Source organism: Carya illinoinensis, chromosome 6 (assembly GCF_018687715.1).
Source record: "Carya illinoinensis cultivar Pawnee chromosome 6, C.illinoinensisPawnee_v1, whole genome shotgun sequence".
NCBI classification, from domain to species: Eukaryota; Viridiplantae; Streptophyta; class Magnoliopsida; order Fagales; family Juglandaceae; genus Carya; species Carya illinoinensis.
Genome location: NC_056757.1, coordinates 8,580,802 through 8,607,714, shown reverse-complemented (window position 1 = coordinate 8,607,714; position 26,913 = coordinate 8,580,802). Strand labels below are relative to the sequence as shown.

Here is a 26,913-nt window from a genome sequence, read left to right as displayed (position 1 = left end):
TCTTTACATGGTTTTTGATTTTAACAACTTATCTACTTTTATTAAATAGAAAATATTATTTTTTTTAAAGAAAAATATTATAGACCACACTCACATCCAGCTTGTATCACATTGTATTTATTAACAGTGCCACATCAATACAACATCAAGGAGTGATACAAGAGTGTAGTATGCTATTATATAACATAACTTTTTATTTTCTAACCATCGTCATTTTCATGACTTTTCATCACATAAGTGGCCGATAAGTAAAAGATGATAAAAAGTTGTATAATCATTTGATGCCACGTTAAGAGATTGTGAAAAACTAAATGGTCAAAACGATGATGAATAACACTTTGTAGGGTAAAGAAGAGATATATATATATATTTAAGGAGGTTCAAATACAATATTGTCAGCTCGCAAAGCTAGAGTCAAGTCATGCATATGTCTTTAAGAGAAGATTTGGGAGTTGTTTTCATTTCTCTCTCTCATTTCAGCGATGGACAGTTTGCAGATTGAAGCATTACAGCCTAATTAAAGATCACAAATTGAAGCATTACAGCCTAATTAAAGATCACAAATCATAAGGTTCAATTCCATTGTTGATGGCATGGAGGTTTGTGATGATTACTGAAATTGTATATGGTCGAGAAGTAGAGCTAATGACCCAAGTTATATAAAACTGCCCCCTGTAATACGTTAGAAAAATCAGAAAAGACAGAGTGGCCGGGGGGTGACTTGTTTGGCCTGCAATGCTGTCCATTGGGCATATTGGTATATTCCCGGAGTATATCTGGCTTCACTCTTAACCAACCCAGAAGATCCTGCACATATTCCTTCTTATAGCTTAACACTCCGTATATTTAATTTGCACCACCAACACCAAGGGACTCTCTTGCTTTCGTTTTTGTCCCGAGAAGAAATCTTATGAGCCTCAATGGGATGTTCATCTCTCAGCAACAATTGTCAGGCACGTTCCTCTCTCTCTCTCTCTCTCTCTCTCTCTCTCTCATGTTTCTGTAACTCTGTTCGAACCATCTGATGTGGTAGAGTGTTCTTTCCTTGCAAGCTGTTTTCTTTAAACCAAAAGTGGGATGATAATAACATTTGTTTTGGGATTACATTATGAGTCCTTGGCTTCATCCACTATAACTAGTAGGATATGATTGGATCACCCGAATGAAGTTTCTCTCGAAGTGCTTGATGTCTGACTTTATCACAATAGTAATGAACACTTGGTTCTTTTAGATAAAGTTGGTTGAAATTTCTGTATTGTTCTTGATAAGCACGTTTCATTATTTTAATAGGTCGGTAGGTTGGCCAATTTCCATCGACCTGGTCAAGCATTTTTATCATGTAGTTACACTTTGTGATGAAGAGATTCTAAAACTGTGATTAAATTCTCTATCTTGTGAAGCAGAAGGATCCAAAACAAAGAGATCAAATAAACATATTTTTCTCTTTCGAATTGCACTAAAAAAGGAGTAGTGACTTGAGAGTTCATTGTAGATACAGAGTAATTTGTCAGCAAAATATTTTCAAGTAAACATGAACTGAAGGCACCGGGAGAGGGATCCACATAAATACTGGTTGTCCCACTCTCCCGCCATTTCTGCCTCCAACTGCTTTGAAAAATGAAGATTTCCGAATAAGTAGTCCTCACATCTTGTTAAAAATGTCGTTTCAAGAATCCTGTGTATTCATCATCCTGGTTTCCTTGGTATCGAGGTAATGGAAGGGAGACAAATCAATAAACCCCTGAAAAGAAGGGAAAAGGCTGCTGAGCTTCCCTTGCACATGATTTTATACAGGAAAAAAGAGACGGGAATTTAAGAGCAGAGAATTACCAGTAAGAAATAAGGGATCATTGACTATCCGCTATTGCAAGGGAAGGCCCAACTCTAACTGGTTTTAAACTTCTTACAGCCTTTCGTCCATAGTTGAATGCCAAACAAAGAAGACCAAAGAGGTATAACACAAAGAGATGGAGCTTTGATAGCGAATAAAACATGAGAGAGATATTGCTTTCACCCTCTGTGTTTACTCTGATTAATTTCATCCTTTTACCTATCCACCCTGCCAAAAGAACAGCATATATCAACACAAGATCACAAAAAAGAAGGAAGATTCTCTAGTGGATACGTGATACAGCGATTGTCACCAATTGGACTTCCCTGTGATATGGGTAATTACAGTTTTGGTTAGTTCCTTGATTCATTACAAAATTCTCATCCAGATATCAATTAAACGAGCCCAATATGGTCAATCATGAAATACTGGGCTAGATTAGAACATAATTATGGGACTAGAGAACCTCGTTTACAGACTAATGATTCCTTCTCTACAGCTAAAATTCATGCTGTAATCGGGTCAAACGGGGAGAGAGAGAGAGAGAGAGAGAGAGAGAGAGAGAGAGAGAGAGAGAGAGAGAGAGAGAGAGAGAGAGAGAGTCTTTTATACTTACCAGAGGTTTTCTTTGGCAAATTAGTCCAATCATGAGGATTGATCTTCACTTCTGATGCCTTGATCAATTCAAGAAGCGCTTGATTGACCTATAATTTTAGGGGGAAAGTAGATTAGTTGAGATTCCTTTTTCCTTCAAGTACAGAAAAATCAAGTCGTGAAGTAAATGTCCAATCCATTGGTATTAATACTACTGATTACTGAAAAACTATCCAATCTGCCTGCTGAATCAAAATCAAACAAATAGAGTGTGAAATATACCTCTTCAGTTCTCTCATGGCTCACTAGATGACCTCCATGAAGTTCTATCATTCTAGCAACAGGCTGCATCTTCTCTGCTAGTCTCCTTGCATAATATAGTTGAGCAATTATATCATGCCTACACATTCAAAGAGTATTCTTTAGTGGAGAACATAAATAAATGAGATCCAAAGTTAGATGTTGTAAATTGCATCTCATTTAAGCTTACAAACTTGATTTTTCAGGGTCATTACATCTCATATAAAAACAGAAGATATTGTCTTGATAAAAACAGAGTAACAACTATGATCAAGTGCAATGAGAAAAGGGACCGAGTAAAGATTTTGTATGACTAATTTATACAAAGGATATGGCTGCACACCTGCCATGAATGACTGAAACAAGAAATCCAGAAGAACGGATTGCTTCAATTTCTGATCGTGTCATTTTGTGCGTCCAGCAAGCATTGACTTGGCCCTCAAAACCATTGTTAGACTGCATTCCAGTTGATGATATAGATCTTACATATTCCTGCAGAGATCAGTTGTAGGTCAAGTTAGGGACATCTTAATTTGTAAGTCTGAACAATTAGTGAAGAATTGTTTACTACTAAAGGACATTGCTTTCAGCAACTGACGTAACACCAAACCTACCAGGTGCAACCCTATGTTTATTGTCAACACTTCTATGTGATGTTTGCAACCATGTACGACAATGGATAAAGTAAAGTTGTTAAGAAGCTGCCAGTAAGTTGTTACATACCAAGCTATGTTAGCATTAGTTGGAAACATGATGCTAAATGCTTCTGTCATCAAATAAAATATGTGCCAAAACAGAAGAGTGATGATGCCTACAACTAGTTGACTAGATCAATTAGTTTTTCCCTTGTTTAATTCTATTGTCAAGTATCTGTTGTACTGCAATAATGCATGTCAACAAAGGAGGAAATCAAACAATCCATTGAAAGCAAAATTACCAACATCTCATTGCCAACTTATGATAGTAGAAAAAGTGAGTATATCCACTTTCATCTGTTAATAAAATTATTGTGCAAGGACTAGTCACCATTAATAATCTTTAACATTTGTTGCTTGATATAATATTGACGACCTTTTAACATCTCTTACTTGATATAAGATTGTTTTTCTCGTGTTAGGTCCAACATATTCCTCAAGGTATTCCTGCATGTAATGTACAAAGTGAAATTGTATAAGTTAAGTTAGCCACAGAAAGAATGAAATTAAATTTGTAGTTCAGAATAAGTGAATATAAATAAGTGTACAAATTTTTGCAATGATATCAAGATAGTCTTCAACAAATATTAAAAGTTCCTCAAGTGAAAGCCGGGAACTCATAATATGGATAGTTTTACAAAGATGCCAACTACAGCCGGACAAATTCTTATTACTTTTACTGACTGTTTCATATAAAACATTTTTCTTCACCAGTCAAATATCCAGGATACATTAATAACAAAACTAGGAACAAATATAGAGCATCTTTTACCTTTGAGTAGTGGGTGTCCAAGTCAACAGCTGCCCGTTGCTCAGGAGTTTTGGCCCGTAAGAAACGGATTGCAACAGATAATGTTTGTCGATCAAGCTGCTAAAAAAGGGAATAATTAGACCATCCTTTTAAGAATAAGTTCGTATGCCAAATTGAGTTATTGAAGGTAATAAATTTTATATTTAGATGATGATTTTGCATAATTTAAGGCTCTAATGTAGCTTTTGATTAGGATATCGAGCAGAGACCTATATCATGTGCCCATGTGAATGAAAATGTGCAAAATTTCTACTTGCCTCTACCTTCTTCTAGTCTCTTCCTTTTTATGTATTGCATCGCCACTATCTGTTGTGGCCTCGACTAATAAGTAATTGGAGTTGAAAATCATATTTAGAACAAACCAGGCATTTTCAGGATGCCCCTAATAACCTACAAATGATTAATGCTTTTCCTTATGCGGATCCTATTTCAATGAGAATTTGATGAGTTGATCAACCTACATGTAGTTAGAGTGTTAATACTGACTTGGATTTAATAGATCTAAGGATTACATTTGCTTTTCATAAGCTTATCAAAAAACAAAATAATTATCTTTTTAGAAAGGTTTTCTAATTTATAGAGGCCTGTAAGTCTCTACCAAAGTGATAGCAAGTTTTGCAATTGTGAGTGTTGTTCTCTCGTATCTCTTTATAAAGTTCGCAATCTTTCTCTGCTTCCTTATTCTCCCTGTGGTCCTCAACTTTCTACAATACTTTGTTCTCCAGTTATACAAACAGAACTAATTTCTTTTTTTGTCTATAACCAAAAGTCTTATTTCCATAGCCCTGACCTTTCTACACTAAGCCATCTTCACAACAACACAAAAGCTGCTACCCTGATATTCCTGCACTGTAATTCTTTATTTTCTGGCTCCTCTTTTCACCACCAGCTTTTCACCCAAATATGCTGTTTTCCAGCAGTCAGGAACATAATCTACCACCTTTCTTCAGTCAGACAGTTCATGGCCTCAGCGATTCCAAGGTTGTCAGTTATGAACCCAGTTAAGGCACAAGATAAAACAATATCTCTAATGAGATATAATTGATAGCATATTTACAATTAGCTTCAATTACGTAGTTAGCCATTTCCTTTTATATTTTCATGGTTGATAAGGAAAATAGTTCCCATTTGGAGAGATCTTTAACAGATCAAGCAAAGTCTATTATAAAGGGTTCTCTATATCAATGCACTATTTAAGTCGAATCAAATAATAAAAAAAAAAAAAAAATATTCTCTCAAAGTATCTTCTTCTTGTATCAAAATTTGGAGGTCCAGTTCCCTTAAAAGTGTCATTTCCTTACTCTTCTCCTCAAACTATTGAAAAATGGGTTCCAAAACCTCTAATATCACTGGGTCCATACTATTGTCCTTTCTCCCTATTCCTATTGATTTACTATAATGCCTTCTGCCCTTTAAAGGTTTCCCATAGCTGAACCCTCTACCATGTTGCGAGTTCTCAACTTGAGCTGCTTTCTTTTTTTTCTTTCTAAAGTCCAACATCGTGAAGTCCCAGCCCATAAAGTTCGTTGTGAAAAATGGCCAAAGTAAAAATCACTTCGGAAAGTTCAGGATTGATTTCTGCTCCCTCTTGCAGGAGGCTAAATACAACAGTGAAAGGAAGCATCTGCCAAGCCTTGCAAAATCGAGCAGTCTTCCAATCCTGCACCTCCAAGCTCATTTTATCTCCTTCAGCTGATAAGAAGTGATGACACATCTGGTTGACCCAGTGTCAAAATACTATGGGTAATTTAAACCCCATTAAGTTTTCTATGATCCTGAAATTGCTTTGGCGTACATAGTAAAACATATATTAGTTCTTCTGGTTCTAAGACAAACTACAACAGTAATGCAACTTAAGTCAACCGTATGCAGTCATACTTGATGCTCAAATCACGTACTTGCAGTTCTAGTTCCGGAAATTATATTGTGAAAAGCCATGATTCTACACCTACATTGGAGTATGGCCGTAAGTAAACATTAAAATTACAAGCTTTGAGTTTGTATAGGATATTTGGAAGAATATCTCCCCTACCAGAGTCGTTTTAATGCAGTCTTCTAAGATGACTTTAAAAATAATGAGCAAATTAAAGTGAAGGATGAACTGTACTTTTGAAACCAACACGGATTCAATGCGTTCTTAGATAAAAATGGGTGTGGTCACATTCGTTTAGCATGACAATAAAAGTTTCAGGAGATAAAGAAAAGTGCACTAAATGATAGGCATAATATTTATATTCTACAGTTCAAAAAGGAATTGAAGATAGTCTAACTGAGTAGTGCCAAAAAATATCCAATACCTTGGGAAAACATTCAAAACCTCCACCCGTTACGTTAAGTAAAGCGAGTGACAGAACTCTTTCAGGCACCATTGCTGCTAACTTGCAAGCTATCATAGCTCCTGTTTTCAAAATACAACAAGAAAAAAAAAATCAAAATGAATTTGATTGACTATCTATTTAAAAGAGTCATTTTCAACGTGCTCAACTTTAGCTTATGTTATACTAGTGAAAAAAGAAAATCTAGCGTATTTTACCAAAGCATTAAGAAAATCAACCCTTTGCTCAATTCTCGTTGGTCTTGCTACAAACCATTTAGAGAATTTTTAATTTGAACTCAAAATGTTCAACAAATCATAAATTACAAAATTTTCATCCAAAGTGGACATTTTTATCTCATGAATTACAGCTAAACCAGAAAGAGTCGTAACCTGATTTACTTATCCTAAATATACTATTCTAATTTAAGGGAGCTTCCTATATATATATATACATTTTATATCAGTAAGGGAGCTTCCTGCATATAAACCTAGTCAAAGTCTATACATAGAAAATCAGGGTCATAGGCTCACCCATTGAATGTCCAAAAATATGTGCATTTTTCCAGCCCAAATGATCCAACAAAGCAATTGCGTCCTTTGCCATAAGCTTTGTTCTGCATCCAACAATTACAGGCCATTTTGTTCAAGGAGCTAATATTCAGAAAAAAGAGCTGTTTGGTAACTTAGAAAATAAAATGATACGAAAAATTATATAATTAAACTGTCTCTTGATTGAATTCAAGATGATGGAAAACTAGTAATTTAGTAGGCTCAATCAGATATCTATTACGCACTAAAACGTAAACTCAATTCAACAAATTTTACCAGAATATTCACACGAACCGAAAGAAACTACTACAATCAATCGTACACGTGGACTTGCACACATCACAATGCAAATGTGGATTCAGAAACCAACCATTGGAAAGGAAAGGATTATGGACCCGAAAATTACACGAACTTCAATCAACAAAATTCAGTACCATTGAGAGCCAAACAAAACGAATTCAAAAAGAAAAGAATATTTCAAACGTGAAGTTCAACAAACCCAGTAAAGAAATAAAATAACTACTGCTTCAAATTATGAAATAGAAACGAAGAAAACTCACGTGTATTCGGACTTTTTGGTAGGTACGGAGCTCCGACCCATTCCACGGTTGTCAAACGCGCATATCTGGATACCACCGCCACTCTCATAGTCCTCTGAGTTCCAATCGCCGGTCCTCGTTTCATCATCATTGGGCGTATCGGTCCCCGCCAGACCTATGATCTGTGGGCCCCATGAATCGTGAGTCCCCGCCAATCCTGACCATTCATAACTGTAACTATCAACGACCCAGAATATATACATATATTCATTTTATATAAAAGATGGATTAAATTCTGAGCTGAAATGCGATCTCGCCAATCAATCAAGTGGGTTGAAACGGGGTGTCACACCAGAAATTCAGACGACCCAGAAAAACTCGACCAAAACCCACTTCAATAATCAAAATACAAATATAAGAAATCCTTAAATAGAAAACGGGATCTGATGGGGGATACCTATGATGAGGAGGACCTTGGTGGGCCCCTGACCGTAAGTTCTGTAAAAGATTCCGACTCCATTGTCGCCGGCTTTGAGCTTCGTGTCTTCGCCGCCTTGCTGCATCGAAACCGTGCAAAAAGGCATTGTGAAAAGTCGACGACAGAGAGATTTGGAGGGGAAAAAAATAAAAAAGAGGTTCCGGTTTGGTTTCGCTTTATATGGTTTTTCTGGTAATTCCGTCTCACAGAAGAGAGGCGAGAGAGAGAGAGAGAGAGAAGAAGAAGGCATGGGTTGGGTGAGTGTTTTTAAACGGTTGGCTGGCGAACACGTGGCGGTTAAAAAATGGTCGGTTCGTCCCAACTCGAATGGTCGGCTTCTCCAACGTGTCAAAGTCAATAATACGCACCATGCAAGAGGGGGAATTTAGAGAGGGAGATAAAATAATAATAATAATATTTATTGATTTAATATATGTTATTTTATTATGTGAGAATGTTTGAAAAACTATTATTAAAGTTGGTAAAAGAAATAAAAAATAAATATTATTTTTTAAAAATAATTATTAAGTAACCACAAAATAGTAAAAATTAGGATACGGTTGTAATAATTATTAATTTTTAAAATAATTTGAAATCCTTTTTTTTTTTTTTTAGCGGTGGAAATGATGAAGTTGGAAAAGAAGATGATGAAGATCTTTAGAGAGAGAGAGAGGGAGAGAAAGAGAAACAAAGAAGAAGATGTTGAAGATGGAGGAGAATGGGGGACTTTTGGGGGGTCCATCTAGAACCTCATGCTTTTGAATAATTCCTACACTTTTCGGTTGAAAGTTTTGACTTTGTTTTTGGGTAGTAGTTTAATGGTCTGTTGCTGAGACGCCATGGACTGAAATATATGGGTGATTTGAAGGGTCACGCAAGTTTATGTTATTTGACTCTTAATGTGAACTAATATTGTCTTTTTTCTCCTAAAGCTGAATTTGAATCAAACAAAAAGTTTTCTATGTAAGGTTGATATTGCTTGATGGGAATATAGTTCTATGGCCAATATAAAAGAAGGAAAAATCTAGTTGCAAGCACAATTACGTATTAATATATGTACCAATCTAATGTGTTTAGTCAAAAAAATTTCTAATAAAAGAATAAATATTATAGACTTAAGGTTCAGGGTAATTTTTTTTTTTTAAAATAATTTAATAAGGGTTGATGGAGAAATAAATAAAAGTTGATATTTTTTTAATGGACATTAGTCGTCTAATATTTACATAAAAAATATAGAGGATAAGGCATGTAGTGTATGAGATCTTGCGTTACTCAAAAATGAAAACAAAAATCGAGATCATATTGTTAGTCAATAATCGAGATTCAATTTGGGGTTGATTTGTTATAATTTATTTTATAACAAGATTTATTAGATAAATGACACGTTTCAACTATATTCTAGAAACCTTGTCAAAAGATGGATGCGTAGAGTGGGGTGTTTCAAATTTGGAGGGTAGCACGTGGTGGATAAGAAGAAAGGTTCATGCAAGTGGTCAAGCCTCAAGGTCCGTTTTGGCAGTTGGCTCTTAGACCTACCCCCATTCTTATATCTTATTTGTTCGTTGACAAAACCATCTCGTTCGCTTTGTATTCATTATTATACCGTCTTCATCGTATACAGATTGGATTCTAGAAGGGGGATGGATAGCCTAACATGATGTTTCCTCCCTAAAGGCTATTATTAGACTGGAAAAAACAAAAACGATATTTACATTCATAGGGTACATAAGTGTAGGGTGTTCTTGTTGAAAAATGTGAGTAAATATAAAATCTTTTTTAAAAAAATTAAATTTTTGATGATAAATTTTACAATTTTTCAAATGGAATACGCGACGTCTACATAATTCATAACTGTAATTATTTCAAAAAATACACGAGATCATAATTTAAGATTGGGGAAGACACAAATCGAGGTTTGAAAATCTTGTATCAAATCCAAAGCAAAGGAGATACAGATTGGAGGAAGGTGATGGAGTCGACATGTGCTTGCTGTAGGGATTGTTCTGATTTTTCTTTTTCTGTTCACTTGTCTATTTGATAATAACTCATGGAATTGGGACTTGCAATTGTTAGTGCATGAGCTAGTCTTATAGCTTATAGCTCAAGTCCATTGATGGGCTTTGCTCATAGGTTGTATACCTTAAGTTCTTAACCCAGCCCTAATTGAGTTAATCAGAGATTTTTCAGTGCAGGCCCAACTCAAGGTTTTCTAAAAAAGTTTTACTACATATAAGCGCAGTCGCGCACTAATCTATATACCAATACTGATTTATTCATACTTAAATTTAAATTAACACTATTTTTAATAAAATCTACTTTTTTACTAATCACATAACATTAGTGCACAGATTAGTGCACAATTGTGCTTGCAACTATATTTTTCCTTTCCAAAATCCACATTCCTGTTGTGATTAGCAATTCAACAGTCCCGAGGATCTTAAATTCTTAATAATGAAATGCAGCAATGTGCACATCCCTCTGCCACAGGCCAGTTAAACACAAAAGAAAACTTCTACAAACCACACCCACATCTAAGTCTCATCTCACATCCCACCATGATAAGGTAGCATTACCCGTCAACTTCTAAATTTTTACATAAAAGACCATTCAAAGACAATAAACGTGACATAGTTTACAATTTACATAGTGAGATAAGAGTGAGATCACTTAGATGAGAGTGTGGTTAGTAGTAGCATTACTCGTTAAGGAAAATTCTATGAACCACGTCCACATCTCAATCTCATCCCACCATGGTAAGATGGTATTACTCATCAACTTTCAAATTTTTACATAAAGGATGATCCAAAGACAATAAAAGTGACATATTTTAGGTAGTGGGATAAGAGTAAAACATGTGTGGTTGATAGCATAACTCAAGACAAATCAAGGAGATGAAATGGTCAGATATTACCTCTCCCTACTAACCGAGAGAAAGATGTGGAGGGTTAGATATATGATATGATTATATGCAATTAATATTGGATCCTTTCTTTGTATTTCATTCTAAGCATGGACAATCTTTTCTGCAGTGGGAACTTCTCGTTCTTCCTACCCAGTTTGTCCAAGTAGTAGAGAGTTTTTTTCAGGGTTTCCATGACCTCTTCACTCTCATGTCCGAACTCTCTCTCTTGGATACTCAGAAGTCTCTTAAGCAGCTCCAACAACTCTCCGTAGTCCCTCCCCAACCTAGTCTGGATGGATGCCAAACAGTCCAGTGCCTCCCCTGCCATACAAATCAGAAAACATCAGCTCAGAGAAAATTAGAGGTTCAGGAAAATATTTCGAATGCTTTTTGCAACCCTTTCAAGAAGGTCCATGGCCAGATTTGATTAGACGAAGGAATGGCTATCCAACATGAATGGGGAGGGTAATAGACAAGACAGGAAGTATTTTGAGCACCAAGCAAAAGGTACAAAACAAGCTTACCAACAGGAAGAGAATCTTTTCCAAATGCCTTTTCACGGATGTGCAAAACGTCCAAGGCAAGTTGCTCAGCTTCTTCATTCCGTTTTAGATTGTAGAGGGTAACTGCAAGATGCAACATTGGATAGGTGAGGGATTGATCATCAGGGCCCACAGTCTTCCCCATGATTTCCAAACTCATCCTCAGCAAGCGTTCAGCCTCCACAAAATTCTTTGAGCGTGAATAGGAGGTTGCAAGATTCACAAAGTGCGTCACTAAGCTGGGATGCTCTTTTCCTTTATACTTCTCAGTGATCAACAAGGATTCCTCTAACATTTCTCGGCCTTCTTTCCCCCTGAGAGCAATGAGATGACAATGAAGGAAAAGAAACTGATCAGGAAGAAAGATTACAACTAGTGCAAAAGGAAATTACATGGTCAAAAGCTTCTATTATTTACTGAAGTTTCAGACAGCAGCAAAATATATCAAGTTCGATTACATTCTAGCTACCATTTAGTAAAGGTACTATAAGCAAAAGTATGTCAGAATCTTAATTATCAAGTGCCAAGATCAAACATCTCATCCAAACTTGTCACAACAAAGAGAAGCAGAACATTTTGTTTGGTAAGCTCCCGAGTGGTTTTTTTATTCAGCATCTACTGCTCAAGAGTAATTATAAGCCTAATGCATGCCCTGTTTCTGGATTTGAAGTCAACCCAAACTCAAAATTCCGAGAAAATCACAGGAGATTCAATGATATACCATGTAACCACCATTTTTTGTACACCTACCAATTAATGTTGTTGAATGTTGATATAGGCAAATCTAGTCACTGTCAAGTCACTTCCACTCGTAATGTAGAACTATGACAAAATGGAAAGCAGTCTACTGCATAAAATTACTTTTGTTTTCATTAGTATTGCATAAAATTACTTGAGATGCCTCTCTATATCCGTTTTCATATGCGACCCCAGTGAGAATTTGACGTTACCTTCCTACAACATGAAGTAGCTCTGCCAAATCTATCCTCATCTTCTCCATTATGCTGTCATCTAAAGCCATATAATTTGAATCCTTGATGACCTGGAGAGCATTCTTATATAATCCAATGGCTTCATCAGCATTTCCTGTGTAACATTTGCACAAGAATCAAGCTGTTTGGGAAACAGATTAATTGATGAGCATGGTTGATCTACTGACCCAAAGGCCTAAGGCCCAAGACCCTCGAATTTCACATATTAGCAGAGGCCATTTCCTCATCAAACCAAAAAATTCTGAGCAACGTAGGACTCTCATCATCCATGAATAAACTTGAATTGTATCAGTGGCCATCTTACTTTTTAATAATTAACCTTTAGGGATTGGCTAAAGTAGTAAGAATCATGGTCTGGGTGATATGCTCCTTCTAGATCTAAGGTTCGAACCTTGGGTGCAAACAATTCTAGGGGCCATCAGACTAGGGTAATTTTCCTTTAAATTACCCGAGGTGCACTTACAGGAAACTCCTTATTGAGAGCTTGTGCACTCTTGGGATTAGCGAAACTTTGCTTTGGACACCCAATGCCAATCAAAAAACCATTATAATAATAAGAAATTATGGCCAAACAGTTTTTTCTGTTATGGGAGCACATTTTTAAGGTGAGCGTCTATGAAATGTAATGCATGAAAGTGAAAAGGGCATTAATCAAGAAAAATAAATAAATAAATAACAGGAGAGAAATTAAAGGTACCCTTTGCACACTTCACATGGGCTAGGGAACACATAGCCATTCCAACTCTTCCGTCATTTTCTCCATATAACTTCTTATACAAGGTTAAGATTCTACAAAAGAAAAAAAGAATACAAGTGTGAATAGTCAATCTAAGCTTTAGCTCAATCCAGTCAATATGTGTAAGACAGCAAAGCAAAATATATATAGACGCAATGCAAGCTGCAGAGATAATGGGTCAAACAATATTATACCCAAAAAATAATTATTTTTAAGCAAAACCCAAAGAATAATGCAAGTCACGAGAAAAAATATATATAAAATTTCTCTAAATAACTTGGAAGTCTTGAGACTTTTTTTCCCTATAGGCTACATAAAAAACTAACCTCAGTAACAAATATTACCAAAATACCCTTAAAACAAGAAAAAATAAGCTGAAACACATGAAAATCAATACTTACGGAATTTCGACCAACGCTCTCAGGTTTTACTTCCTAACCATTTTTCCAAATATAAAGGAAGTACTTGTCCCACATCAGTACCCTCCACATGAATATAAGTTATAACTCATCCTCAAGTTATGATTTTGGAACAAGTCATCCAATCTAGAGGATGGTACTTCAACCATTCACCAAATCACAATTCATCATAACTGAATCTCCATTCCATTTTAAAGCTTCATATAAATAAGTGAAATTTGCATTGAGAGATGCTTCCTTCTTTTCCTAACAACTGCTTACTTGGGATAATCTCAAGATAAGGCTTTTCATGATCTTGTACTGCATTTTGGTTCCCTTCATGTGTAGATGTGTCAAAATTACATCAACATCCTTAGAGTCCATATCTGTGCAAACTTCTTGCTTCTTCACATAAAGAGCATCTTCAGCCACCTTCACCACCATCTCATCTGCTAGAACATGCATGTATCGTAAATGCAACTCCATCAAACTGAGATAACTAAAGATTAGATTTAATCTGGTTGAAAAATCTTGTTATGGCAGTCTCCAAAATCCATAACTCTAGAAGTAGCAACAATAGTACAACACACCAAGGAATCTATGTACTTCACTTCAACATTATCTAACCATATATTTGATAAAAGACCACTCTCCTGTTGAACATAAGGAAGTCACGAGGAACATTCATTGCCTTTCCCTTGCAATGCAAGTAACTTTGGTGAATTTCTAGAGAATAGTTAGTGCCTAGTGGCACTTTGAGTGTGGATCTGTGGGGTAACAAGCCAGACTCAAGAGAGAAAACTCCAACCTCTTTATTCTATTAATTTCCCCACCGTTTCTTCATTAGGTAAAAGCAATATTGTTGAAAACTCAGTACCGGCACTAAATTAGCATAACGTTGAACATGTCTAACTAATGGTGCCTTGTTTGGCAATTCATCCAAAGTAAAATCACCAATTTCCTCATCATTTAAAGGTTCTTGTCATATAACCTCTTTAACACCTCCCAGATTTGCTTTAGGGAAGGTTCTTCATTCACTACCACATAGGGGTTAGAAATGGTTTGAGTGATTTTTTTATTTTTTATTTTTATAAGTAAAAATATCATATATTTCAAAAGGAGTAACCAGGTACATTGAACGTATACAAGAAAACACCTAACCCATATTAGAGATCCCCTAATGGCTTGAGTGATTGGCTCTCTACTTTAGAAATTTTGGTTTGTTGCCCTTCACAAGTCTCTTCAACGTCAAATTCTTGCAAGCATCGCAAACCACAATTTAATCAGGTACCTTCGATTGATTAAAACAATTATAAATAAAATATTGTGGTGCTTGATAAACCTACTTGCATAGGTGACAATAAGGTTGTTGTTCCCCTTAAATCAAATTGCTCTCCTCCTTCTTTCCATAGATTTACCTTGTGCAGATTGTGGACAGAAATAACTCTGGATTGTTATCTCCGTAGCATGTGAGTCGCTGAACTTTGGTGTAAGCCAACTAGCTGGCCAAGAGCAACATCTTCAGAGCGTCTTCTATTGATGGATTGATAATGAATGTGGCACTAAGTAAGTCAGCTTCGAAAGAAATATTTGGCACACGTCCTATTTTCAATTTCAATTTTGTGGATCTTGAGCCCCAGTTTGGCTAGCATATTGTTAATCTTAGCCCTTCTTTTGCCATCTCTTGGCATTGTTCCTTCATCTTCCGCCTTTGTTTCACAAGATTTGCCACAAGCAACATTGATGGGAATTTTACTTCAAATGTGTTGTTGCACATCTTGCTAGGCAAGTCCTCACTCTGATACGAATTGATGTAGTGGAAGGTAGGGATAATGGGTCAAGCAACATTAAACTCAAAGCAAAATGGAATCCACCATAAAATAGAGATACCTCTTTGAACAACTTCAAAGTCAATTGTTAGTGGCCTATACAATAGGATGCGTAAGACATGTTATTCATTCTTGGCTTTCTTGGCTTGCTAGCAAGGTCTAGTGGGGGAGTAGAGGCAGTGCAGCAGTGTGGAGGATGATCCCCTGGTGTTTATTTTGGTGCTTATGGTTGGAGAGGAATGGGAGGTGTTTTGAAGATTGTGAACGTTATATGGGGGAACTCAGGGAGTTTTTCTTTAGCACTTTTAATTTTTTGGGTGAAGAATCCTGTAAGGGATGGGAACATTTGTAATGTTTTGCTTTAGTTGTGTTTTGTTTTAGCTTGTATCTAGGTGTACTCACTTGTATACATCTTGAGTACTTGGGCTATGCCTATTTACTTGGAATCAAATTCTCTTATTAACTATAAAAATAAATAAAAAATATAGGCCACTAACAAAACCTAATTCGATGAGCAACATAGTACTAAATATCCTTACAGACAAGTGAAAACAAGCTAGAAGCGTAAGAAGATCAATAATTCCGAAATTGTTGCCACAACACAGTAAAGGTAGGGTTCTACTGAACATAGACCACATAATGTTTGCAAGCTCTGATTTGGTTGATGAATGGACTTAACTTCAACCAATACACTAAGGTTTTATTAGCTTGATTCCAGATACAGAGGGTGTACTCATCATACACCATATATATATATGTGTGTGTGCATGTGTGTGCATATATATATAGATAGGCAGAGAGAGACAGAGAAGAAAGTAACCTGATGAAATGAGGTTCTGCATCTGACGATCTTCCTTCTTTGAGCAAAAGATTTCCAAGACCAAATAAAGCTACAACCAAATCCTCACTTTCAGCCCCTTTGCTCAATTCCAAAATAGTAATTGCACGATGATAGATTTCAACTGCTTTTGTTGATCTGCCAATGGATCCAAGTGCTTTTGCCATCCCTAACAATGGAGTGACAAGAAAAATGCTATTTTTCCCTGAAGAAAAAGTTTCAAGGCAACCACTGAGTTCCTGTCTTGCACTCGTGCTCTTTTCATGAAGTTTAAGACAACATTTAAATATCAAACATGCAACAGCAGTAACAGAATCTTTTTTTTCTTTTTTTTTTTAATGTCAGGGAACCTCTCCAAGGCAGGGCCCTTTGGACCCACCCCTGCAGAGTAAACCCCATTCCCCTGCAGCAGTAACAGAATCTTAAGGAACAAATAATTGGCTCAACATAAAAAGATATGACAAAAATTCAGAAAAAAAAAAAATTGTATTTGACTTTTCTTGGCATGGTAGGAAAGAATAGGAATAATAAGCACTGTTTCTTAAGATTTGATGGCTTCGGTCCACAGTGGTCTTCTCCTTTTGGGGGAGTATAAAAGGTTTACAGATGCCTAGCTTCAACAGTGGACTTTAGCCTTGTGGTTTGTAGGATTAGAAATAAAAAAATAAAGATACACAATTTTACAATATAGTAAGCTAGATGGTAGAGCCATTCAATTGGGCATCTAGCATATTGATCTAGAATCTGACAACACTAACTAAAATTGTTTAACAATTAAAATAAATACCTAGAACCAGGCAAATATTTTGTGATTCAAGTTGTTACACGACATGAGCAAAAACAAACAATAACAATTACATAGAAGTTTAGGTGCCCATTACCATATCTGTTCTCTAGAATATCAATAGACCTCTGGTACACAAGCAATGATCTATCAAACTTCCCCAAAGCCGAAAACAAACTTCCCATATGCACAAGCACAACATCCAGAAGTGGTTCGTTGTCCTTTAGACTGTCAACAACCTCAGCCAACTGCCATCAACAAAAATGTACGGGAAAAAGGAAATAAAGATTTAATGAATGAAAATTAAGGAGATGCAAAAACCTTGAAAAAATCCTCTGCACACAACACATGACCTCTCATAGGTACAGTTTCAAAAAAATGCCCCAAAAATGGTTTAGTGTCACACTGACAATAGCCCCTATATGAATAACACAGTGTTTGTGGCCTACTCACAGAATAAAGAGGCAACAGTTCATCTGGATTGAAAAACACAATTAGAATGTTCAGATAAGACAAGTTTGTGTGAAGATGAGCTTGTGAGGGTCCATATGCTTGTCAAGGGCATGCTTTTTCTTTGTTGGTCTTGAATCATTACATAATCAATTTAGACCAAATATATATATACAAGGAAGTCAGCAGCAAATAGAGAAACATTAAAAAGGGGAGACAGCAAAGAAGGGAAGAGAAACCAATTGAATAAACTCTTCTCAATCCTTCATCCTCATATAACTGACAATAATCCAGAAATCCAAGGTCAATCTTGAAACTGATTATGATTTATAAATAGCTTAAAACTTGAATAAAAAACAATCCTACCATTCTTTTTCTTTTACCATAACAAAAAGAGATTTTATTACTAGGAAACCAGAAAGTCTCAGAATGAATGGTGTCAGAGTATTATCACAACGCCTATGGAAGAAGCAATTACCATAGCCAGTAGGGAAGCAACAAACTTCAAATCTCCAACAGCCATATAACCAAGGGTAATGATGTCAAGAAGTGCAGCTTCTTCAATGCCTTTGCTACCTTTATTCATCCGTTCTATCACAGCTTCATAGTTTGCTTTAAGTAGGTCCATGGCATCATTTCTGTTCCCCATCATAATCATTCTTTTGACTTCATCAAATAATTCTTGCAGCTGTTTCTCAAAATTAGTCATGTCATCCAAGGGGTAATTTGTCTGGTCAAAAGACATTCTAGACCTGCAAATCATAAGTATGTGATAACGATGATTCTTATTTTGCAATTATACATGTTTAGAAATTAGAATGCTTTCTACAGAATCTTATATCCATAAATTGCGAGATTAAATTCTTAACGCTATTTCAAGAAGATTTTACACATCAAAATTTTAGATTCCTAGAAATTACATTAAATCACCATTGTCGTTGAAGGAAAACCATTGCAATTGGTTTGATAAGTAAACCATAGCAATTACTTAAATTATCCCACCTCCGAGAGTTGTTTGGAGTTGAAACACCAGGAGGAGCATCATTTCCGTGGCTTGCCACATCTGCTTCTAATGACCCAACTGATGCAAAAGTTCTATAGACACGGTGACCAGAAACGGCTTTGATGGGTATCATGTAATGCTTGATATTGCATTTCTGCTTCTGGTGACAAACTGAGAAGCATGTTATAGCTTTCCGTAAATGTTCTGACTGCATGTGTAGACACACTTGGCTCATCCTAAAATGTTCAAGTTAGAAAAATAAAGAACAGAACTCCAAAAGCATGAGGCAAAGTCCAAGACCAAGCACATATGTACACATTCAAATGTCTTAGCCGAAACAACAGTTTTCTCAATTAATAATTAAATGTTATAGAAACAAAAATGGAAATTCCTCCGCTGTTGGAGAGAGCATTTAATCATATACTCAACCAGTTCAGAATATCAGAAGTACAGTGGTGCAGCTAGAAGAAACAAAAATCAATTAAATAAATATAAAATAATGTCATGTATCTAGCAGGAACAAAACCCAATACTGAAGAGTCCCAGAAAAATAGAACTACCTAAGGAACCTAGAAGGCTAACCAACCAAACCCACAGAGAACCTTCCACAGAGTAAATTTCAGGACACAAATACAGAAAATATGGAGAGAGAGAGAGAGAGAGAGAGAGAGAGAGAGAGAGAGTACCTGTAGTTGTTGGTAGATGGGGAGAGGGAAATAAGGGAAGTTGACATTGGAGGAGTTTGCAGGGCAGAGACAGGTATGTTGAAACCTAATGGCGTGATGCTTTAAAAGGAAAACTGAGTGGGCCAGTTGACTCGGCGAGTCACTAGCGGCGTGGATCTACACCAACCTCGTTTATAAAAATTACAAGGGACAGACAGAGAGAAACGGGAGGGAGAGACAATTACAGAAAGGCCGGCGGCAACAGAGAGACGGCGGCAGAAACTCGAATGCTAAAGTTTCACAGTTTCGGCGCGAGGGAGAGAGCAGACAGATAGAAAGACATCGCGGGGGGCATGTGTAACTACTAACTAAAACACAAAACGACGTCGAAAGATTAATCATTAAGCATATGGCCCAAAACGACCTCACACGGCCCAAAACGTTCTGGAGCATTCTCCTTAGATTAGCCGAATGCATATAAAAATTTTAACTAATATCATATATATTTATATTTGCCTATTTTATTTAAATTTAATTTTCATATTAGATTATCCACTTACTCTTTATATAATAATAAAATATTATTAATTTAATTATTTTTTTATTTAATTTAGTTTTATCACATTTTGTAGTTTTACCAATTAAATATTAATAATAATTATATTCTAAATGTTAAATGTTAGTTATATTATAATTAATTTAATCTATTTGCTTGAAGTGAGAAACTATTATTTTAATTTTTGATGAAGCAACTGTAGTTAGATATATTTGATAAAGCATTATAATTAAAATTCAAATTATTTTAGAGATACCCAATCCAATGTGGCGTCTTTTAGCACAGATTATTTAAATTTTGACCAACTTTTAACTTTGGTTAAGCAAATGAAGATGCTCTATTAAGCATAAAATGACATGGTTTTGATGAATCAAAATGACTATATATTGTGTAACTAGAGTTTTTTTTTTTTTTTAATATAAACCGTATATCGGATGATACTGGGTTTTAAATATATCGTAATTTGTAATTGGTCCTGAACTCAATTAACCATATTTCAAGAAATAAAATGCAACCCAATTGAACATATTAGAATAGATGATAGTGCTAAGGCAAATGTATAGGAAAATAATCTTCCAGAATGAATTGTAGCCCATTGTATTTGCTTCTATGTTGTACTTGTAACCAGCTTTTATTCCTTTTTGCTTTTATAAATAACTGATAGAATTATCAATGAAATGCACCGAGTGTTGAAGCAAACCTTAGTCTGTCTTGGTACCAGAGTAGCAAGACTAATTGTTGTCCGATTCCACGGCCCTATCCAACCCACCCCTCCCTTCCCCACACGCCTCCATTGCTTCCTCCTTCTCCTACATTGTCACCACCAATTAACCTCTAAAAATTATACCTTATGAAAGGTTCAAATCAGTCCCTATCTTAGAGGTCAGGATCGTTATCAATTTATTGATAGCTTTCATTCCTTTCCCTCTGAGTTTTTACCCAATTCAACTAACCCCAATCCAGATTTTTCCTCATGGAAATGTACTGATCAACTTGTTCTTAGTATCATTTTTTCTTCTCTTTTCAATTCCATCATTGATCATATCCTCTCTCCTCTACAACTTCTCGGGAACTTTGGTTATCCTTGAAAACCACGTTTGCTTCCTGCTCTCAAGCTAAAAAATTTCATGTTCGTTTTCAATTAACCAACCTCACTCAAGGTACCTAGTCAATCACTAATTATTTTGCCAAAGTCTGCTCTCTTGCAGACATCTTAGTAGCCACTGGCCATCCCCTTCCTAATAAAGAATTCGTCACCTACTTGCTAACAGGTCTTAGCTCTGCTTATGAATCTTTCCTTACATCAATCACCACTCGTGCTGAACCCGTCTCCTCTCTTGAGCGCTACCAACTACTTCTAGTCCATAAGAGTCGCATGTCCCATTCCACTAGAAACTCCCCCTTCTCTGTTGAACCCATGACTAATTTCTCTATTTCTGATGGCCGTAATCAACGAGTACATGGTTCTTTTCAAGGTGGACGCCAAGGTCCCAATGGTAGAGGATGATCTTCCTCGTTCTCTCGTGGAGGTCGTTCCTCCAACACTGCTTCTTAGGCTCCCCATCCTACTTGACAGGTCTGTAACAAAACTGGTCACGTAGCATTGTAATGTCGTCATCGGTTTGACTATGCCTATCAACTTGAGACCCCACCGTCATTCTCTACCAACTACACAACACCAAGGTCCTTCTCAGACTCTACTTGATATCTTGATTATGATGCAACCCACCATATTACCAATGAACTCAACAACCTTAACCTTTCATTCGAGCAATATCATGGTGGTGAACAAATTCATGTGGGCAATGGCTTGAATCTTCCCATTGAGATTTCGGTGACTCCTCTCTCAACTCCTCCTCCTCCTCCTTTATTCTCCATAATCTTGTACACTTACCTTCCATCACTAAAAATTTTGTTTTTGTTTGTCAATTTTGTGTTGATAATTATTGTTTCTTTAAATTTCATGATTCTTATTTCTCTGTCAAGGACAAAACGATCTAGAAGATCCTCCTCACCAGTCCAACCCGTGATGGCCTGTATGTCTTCCCTCCTAAGGCGTCCTTTGCTTCATCTCCTTCTACTCATTTTGGCGAACCTATCTTAGTAGCTCAATGGCATCACAGATTAGGCCACCTTCACTTCAGCTTGTTTCAACTATCTTGCACACCAACCATTTGAAATTTTCGACAAATATCCTTCTTTTTAGTGTTCAGCATGTCCTCTTGCAAAAAGTCACCAACTTCCCTTTAGTTCAAGTCGGACCTCTTACCCACGACCCTTATAATTATTGTAACAGGGCTTTGGGGTCTAGCCCCTTTTCTTTCTCCTAATGGATTTTGCTATTACACATCTTTTGTGGACCAATATACACGTTATACATGGTTTTTTCCTTTGAAATTAAAATCCGATGTCTTTCATTTTTTTCCTCTTTTTTACCTTATGTTGAGCGTCTCTTCAATACAAAGCTCACTACAGTTCAAACTGATGGAGGTGGTAAATTTAAATCCTTCACTCCTATGTGCCAAAAATTGGGTATTACTCATTGTTTTTCGTATCTTCATACCCACCAACAAAATGTGCTTATCAAATGTAAACACAAACACATTGTTCATACTGGGCTTACCCTTTTGGCCCATGCATCACTTCCTCCAACTTTTTGGGATAATGCATTTCAAACTACAGTCTATTCAATTAACCTTTTACCTAATTCAATTCTTCAAAATAAATCCCCCCATTTTATGGTTCATCATCGCATTCCTGATTACACTTTCTTAAAAATATTTGGATCGATTATTGGCTCAATTTAAGACCATTCAATAAAACACAACATGCAATTTCAGTCTAAATCCTATTTATTCTTAGGCTACAATGCTAATCACAAAGGATATAAAATGTCTAGATTTTACAACAAATAGACTTTATATCTCACGTGATGTTAAATTTGATGAGCTTTAATTCCCTTCCTCTAAGTCATGGCCTATCCCTCCTTTGTCCTCTCAACCATACCTCAGGCCCAACTTCCTATCTTTTCATCATCCATTCTTGGCTCGGGGCCTAGCTCACCTACCTCATCTTCTTCCCAACACTTAACTCCCTCCACGTCTTCATTCTCCCTTACTACGAGTGTTTCTTCTCCGAGTCTTGCTACTCCTCTCCAACCCTCCCCTATCTCACATCCAGCACTATTATTAGTTCTATGCCTGTGCTCCAACTCTGACAGAGTCAGAACCGGGCCTTCCGAAGATTCTGAAAGGAATTGGAGCTCAACTCCAAAATTCCAATCGAAGTCGGAATTCGGAATTCCGACTTCAGAAAAAAGTCATCCATTTTATTTTGCTTTAAATTTATTTTATTATTGTTTAATAAAAACTCACTTTATATAGATTTTATTCTTGTTTAATATTTCTCAATTAAACAAATAGGATTTATTTTATTTTTTGTAGTTTGAATATGTAATCATTATCTATGCAAAACTTGTTTGGGTAGCTTACAATGTTATTTACCGTTCAAACTTCAAATAGAATTTATATACAGTATGTATTGTTCAAATGAAAATTATCTTCGATGAACGAGTATTAGGGACAATATTTCCATCCCAAAAGCTCAAATCTGTTTGAACAAGTTAGACTATATAATTAATTATTATACATAATTCAGAATGTCCTAAATAATTGATAATAGAAATAACAGTCAATTTCAAAGTTTGATATAACAGTCTATAAGAATAAACATATTGATTCAGCTAAATAGAAATACATCATCTGTAGCACCGTACTTGGTCATTCTGAGTACCTGAAATTAAGATAAAAGAAGTAGTCAATCAATAAATGTAACCAAAATTGATTTAGAAAATTGAACACAGTAAAAATAGAATTTAATTACCATTAATACCAATAAAATGTAAGTGGGTCTAGATCTCAGTGCTGGGGACGGAATTGTGTCATCCTGATCCTGTTTTGAGGTCTCATATGGTTGCGCATCCATATCTTGAAATCTGACACATATATATAAATTCAATTATTCAATTGTTAATTATATTTTGTGTGAAAATTTGAAAAAATTGTAATAATTAAATAAAATAAAATGCAAACTGCAAACTGAAAATAAAATTCAAGATATTCCGATGCATTCATATGAACTTGCATTCATATTAAATGAATCTGAGTTAGCCAAAATTTAAAAAATGCAAACTGCAATACTTAAAAACATCCAATCCTGAGAGAGGAATTTGGGGAAAATGAGCATACAACATCTTTTGTTTTTTTTGGAGAAAATGAGCATACAACATCTTAAGGCAAGCCTCTATCCATTGCAAATTCAGTACAAAACAATCGACCACCATCTTAATGAAGTGCATGCTGAAGGAAAAATGGTTAATTGCAAAATCAGCATTTGAGTTTTTCACATTTTTTACCTTAATTAGTGTTCAACTTTTGAAGAAACTTATTACAATTATGATAATTCATGCAGTATCTTGATTTTCAATTTTTGTAAAATGATTTAATATTTTGTTTATATTTGATATATGGTTGACACACATCAAAATCATCTGAATTTATTTGTGATATTAATCTACTTTTACGCATTCTGATTATTTTAGTTTTATTTACATGACTCAATCTTAAATGCCATAAATATGTATAATTAGTAAACATATTCAAATAATCATAACTAGGTACTTTATTATTAATATCAATATTGAATAGGTACATAGTTTCATCTATATTTAATCAATTATAATTAGTAATCGAAGAATGTCACATTTAGATGGATGATTGATAGGAAAACAGTGTTCTTTGGGTGGGATACTGTAGATGAGCTGCATGCCCTGGTACACACCATAGGCCATAGCAAACATGTATAAGAGAGTTTTCATCCAAGGATAGCCTTCTTTCCTTTCATTTTCATTGTTTGGGGCCCGTTTATATATATATATATATATAAATTTTAAATATTAATTTTATGTATTTACGATCCCATAATTGGTTACTCATTTTTCTCTCTATTTATTTATTTATTTTTTAATAAAAAAGAATACGAGAGAGATGTTAGATGTTAGTATCCTCCATCCGGATGTTAGACCCCACATTATTTAATACTGAATTGAAATATTGTAAAGATTAGATATTTGCTTGTTTTAGTGCGTAATATATTCAAATAGCAAGCAGTTTTGTGGTTTACGGGTCTTACTTTTATTATATATGATCACTCTGCCTATATAGACTAGTGCATGCTATCTTAAAGAATTAGCTCCAAAAGTTAAAACTGAATCAACCTTTTTTACAATAGAAACCAAAAAAAAAAAAAAATGCAATATTTTTTATTTTTATTTTTCATCTATCAGTTATAATTAAATGAAGGTGTAAACTATTAAATTTTAGTAGTTTGGATGTATATATGTGTCAATTTTGATATAATAAAGATCAATGAGAGAACTCCAAATAATTACTTGGATATACAAAGTGTATAATTTATTCAACACCTCTTCAAAAAAAAAAAAAAAAGAATTGTATGGAGCAATGAGCATGATTTGAGTCCTTGAGATGGTTGCAAACGAGACTTTTTTGTATTTTTTTTTTTGTTTGCAACATTTCCACAAATAGGTAGCGTTCAAAGTCCAAAATCACAAACTTTAAGGGTGAAAACATCATAACCCGCTTTTCCTCAATACATTCACATGATTTTGTTCACAGAATTAGATATAATACACAATCCAATTTCCAATTTGAATAAGAAATAATATAAAAAAACTCAAAGTAAATTCCTAAATTTAGAACTCCAAAATTTAAAATTACCAATTGGGAAAAAGTGGGAGGATTTTGGCACTGTGGCGATGGTGACCTTTGGCAATCCACTGTAGAATCCTGCTTGGTCGTGGGCTGTGGCGTTGTGCGGCGTGAGAGGGCATGATAAGTCTGTGTCACTATGAGATGTTGAGAGCTTCTGAGAGAGAGATGATCGAGCGAGGAAGAAAGAGCAGACCAAGTTGACCTACGACATTTAGTCGTATATTCAAAACGGCGTCATTCCCATTTAAATGGAACGACACTATTCCAGTCAATAGTTGGGAAAAATCCGGATGCAAAACGACATCGTTTTATATTTGGATCTTAAAAAAAAAAAATCGAAATTCGAAGTCGGAATTCAGAACCGATGGGTTATCGATTCTGACTCCGACTTCTGTTAAGGAATCATAATTACTCCAATTTCCGAACCCTCTGATTTTGTCGGAGTCCAAATCCAAAGAGTCGGAATTTTGTACACCCCTAATTAGTTCCTCATCATTCCCCTATCATTACATGTGCTAGCCCACACTCTTCCTGTCCTCGCATTGTCACATATGGTACTGTCCCATACCCATCACAAAATTGTTTCACCACCACTGCTACTTCACCAGACACACCAATAAGCTTTTCCATGGCCTCTAAATTTCCTGACTGACGAAATTCCATGTCCAATGAGTTTTTTGCTCTAACCCAAAACCATACTTAGACTTTAGTTCCACCCACACCCCTTTCTAACATTCTTGGAAGCAGGTGGGTCTACTGAAAAAAGTTGAAGGCGGACGACTCCATTGAAAGATGAAAGTGAGATTGGTTGCCAAAGGCTACCATCAACAGGCTGGGATCAACTATGATGAAACATTTAGCCATGTTGCCAAGTCACCCACCATCTGTTTGATCCTTGCCATTGCTATAGCTCAAGGACGACCCTTGCGACAGGTTCATATCGACAACGCTTTCCTTCATGGTTCATTAATTGATATTGTCTTTATACAACAACCTCAAGGTTATATTGACTATGTTCATCCCAATTATGTATGTCAATTTCATAAGGTCATCTATGGCCTTAAGCAGGCCCAAGGGCTTGGTTTGCTCAATTGACTTCATAGTTAGTAGGCTATGGTTTTACTGCCTCCAAAGTCAATCCCTCCTTGTTTATCTTTAACCATGGTGATACATTCATCTACCTCTTAATTTATGTAGATGATATAGTAATCACATCCTCATCTTCCTTTGCCATTAACTCCTTTATCTCTGCCTTGGGTGTGGCCTTTCCAATAAAAGACCTTGGCCCCTTGTCTTTTTTTCTTGGATTAGAAGT

At 35.7% G+C, this 26,913-nt stretch overlaps 2 protein-coding genes across 4 annotated transcripts; both read right to left on the bottom strand.

Annotated features, from left to right (window-relative positions):
• Positions 1-1,423: 1,423 nt before the first annotated feature.
• Positions 1,424-8,361, bottom strand: LOC122314006 (putative aminoacrylate hydrolase RutD). The gene is made up of 11 exons (XM_043129372.1): positions 8,094-8,361; positions 7,658-7,853; positions 7,080-7,162; positions 6,529-6,629; positions 4,193-4,288; positions 3,814-3,867; positions 3,069-3,217; positions 2,708-2,825; positions 2,448-2,535; positions 1,831-2,059; positions 1,424-1,741 (listed from the first exon to the last, which is right to left on the bottom strand). The coding sequence occupies exons 1-10, from the start codon at positions 8,218-8,220 to the stop codon at positions 1,848-1,850; spliced, it is 1,224 nt and encodes a 407-aa protein (XP_042985306.1). The 5' UTR covers positions 8,221-8,361; the 3' UTR covers positions 1,424-1,741; positions 1,831-1,847.
• A 2,483-nt stretch (positions 8,362-10,844) lies between these two features.
• LOC122313869 (nephrocystin-3) lies at positions 10,845-19,615 on the bottom strand. Of its 3 annotated transcripts, none has more exons than XM_043129151.1 (9): positions 19,275-19,615; positions 18,588-18,824; positions 18,064-18,337; positions 17,233-17,383; positions 16,334-16,556; positions 13,248-13,339; positions 12,509-12,644; positions 11,541-11,872; positions 10,845-11,337 (listed from the first exon to the last, which is right to left on the bottom strand). In XM_043129151.1, exons 1-9 carry the CDS (start codon positions 19,319-19,321, stop codon positions 11,087-11,089), a joined length of 1,743 nt encoding a protein of 580 aa, XP_042985085.1. In that variant the 5' UTR covers positions 19,322-19,615; the 3' UTR covers positions 10,845-11,086. The 3 variants fall into 3 exon arrangements, with proteins under 3 accessions (XP_042985085.1, XP_042985086.1, XP_042985087.1); XM_043129152.1 differs by having other exon boundaries at positions 18,588-18,796; XM_043129153.1 differs by having other exon boundaries at positions 18,588-18,748.
• Positions 19,616-26,913: the final 7,298 nt, after the last annotated feature.

Bases quoted from the DNA above. Each gene is read 5' to 3' on its own strand.
- LOC122314006 (XM_043129372.1), bottom strand. From the start codon at position 8,220: ATGCCTTTTTGCACGGTTTCGATGCAGCAAGGCGGCGAAGACACGAAG. The intron at 2,536-2,707 runs GTATATTTCACA...CTAAAATTATAG, and splicing joins GCCATGAGAGAACTGAAGAG to GTCAATCAAGCGCTTCTTGA. The intron at 2,060-2,447 runs GTAAGTATAAAA...TTCTTTTGGCAG, and splicing joins TTTGCCAAAGAAAACCTCTG to GGTGGATAGGTAAAAGGATG.
- LOC122313869 (XM_043129151.1), bottom strand. From the start codon at position 19,321: ATGTCAACTTCCCTTATTTCCCTCTCCCCATCTACCAACAACTACAG. The intron at 16,557-17,232 runs GTAATGGGCACC...CTTTTTCTTCAG, and splicing joins TATTCTAGAGAACAGATATG to GGAAAAATAGCATTTTTCTT. The intron at 13,340-16,333 runs GTTACTTTCTTC...TTTCTTTTGTAG, and splicing joins GCAGAACCTCATTTCATCAG to AATCTTAACCTTGTATAAGA.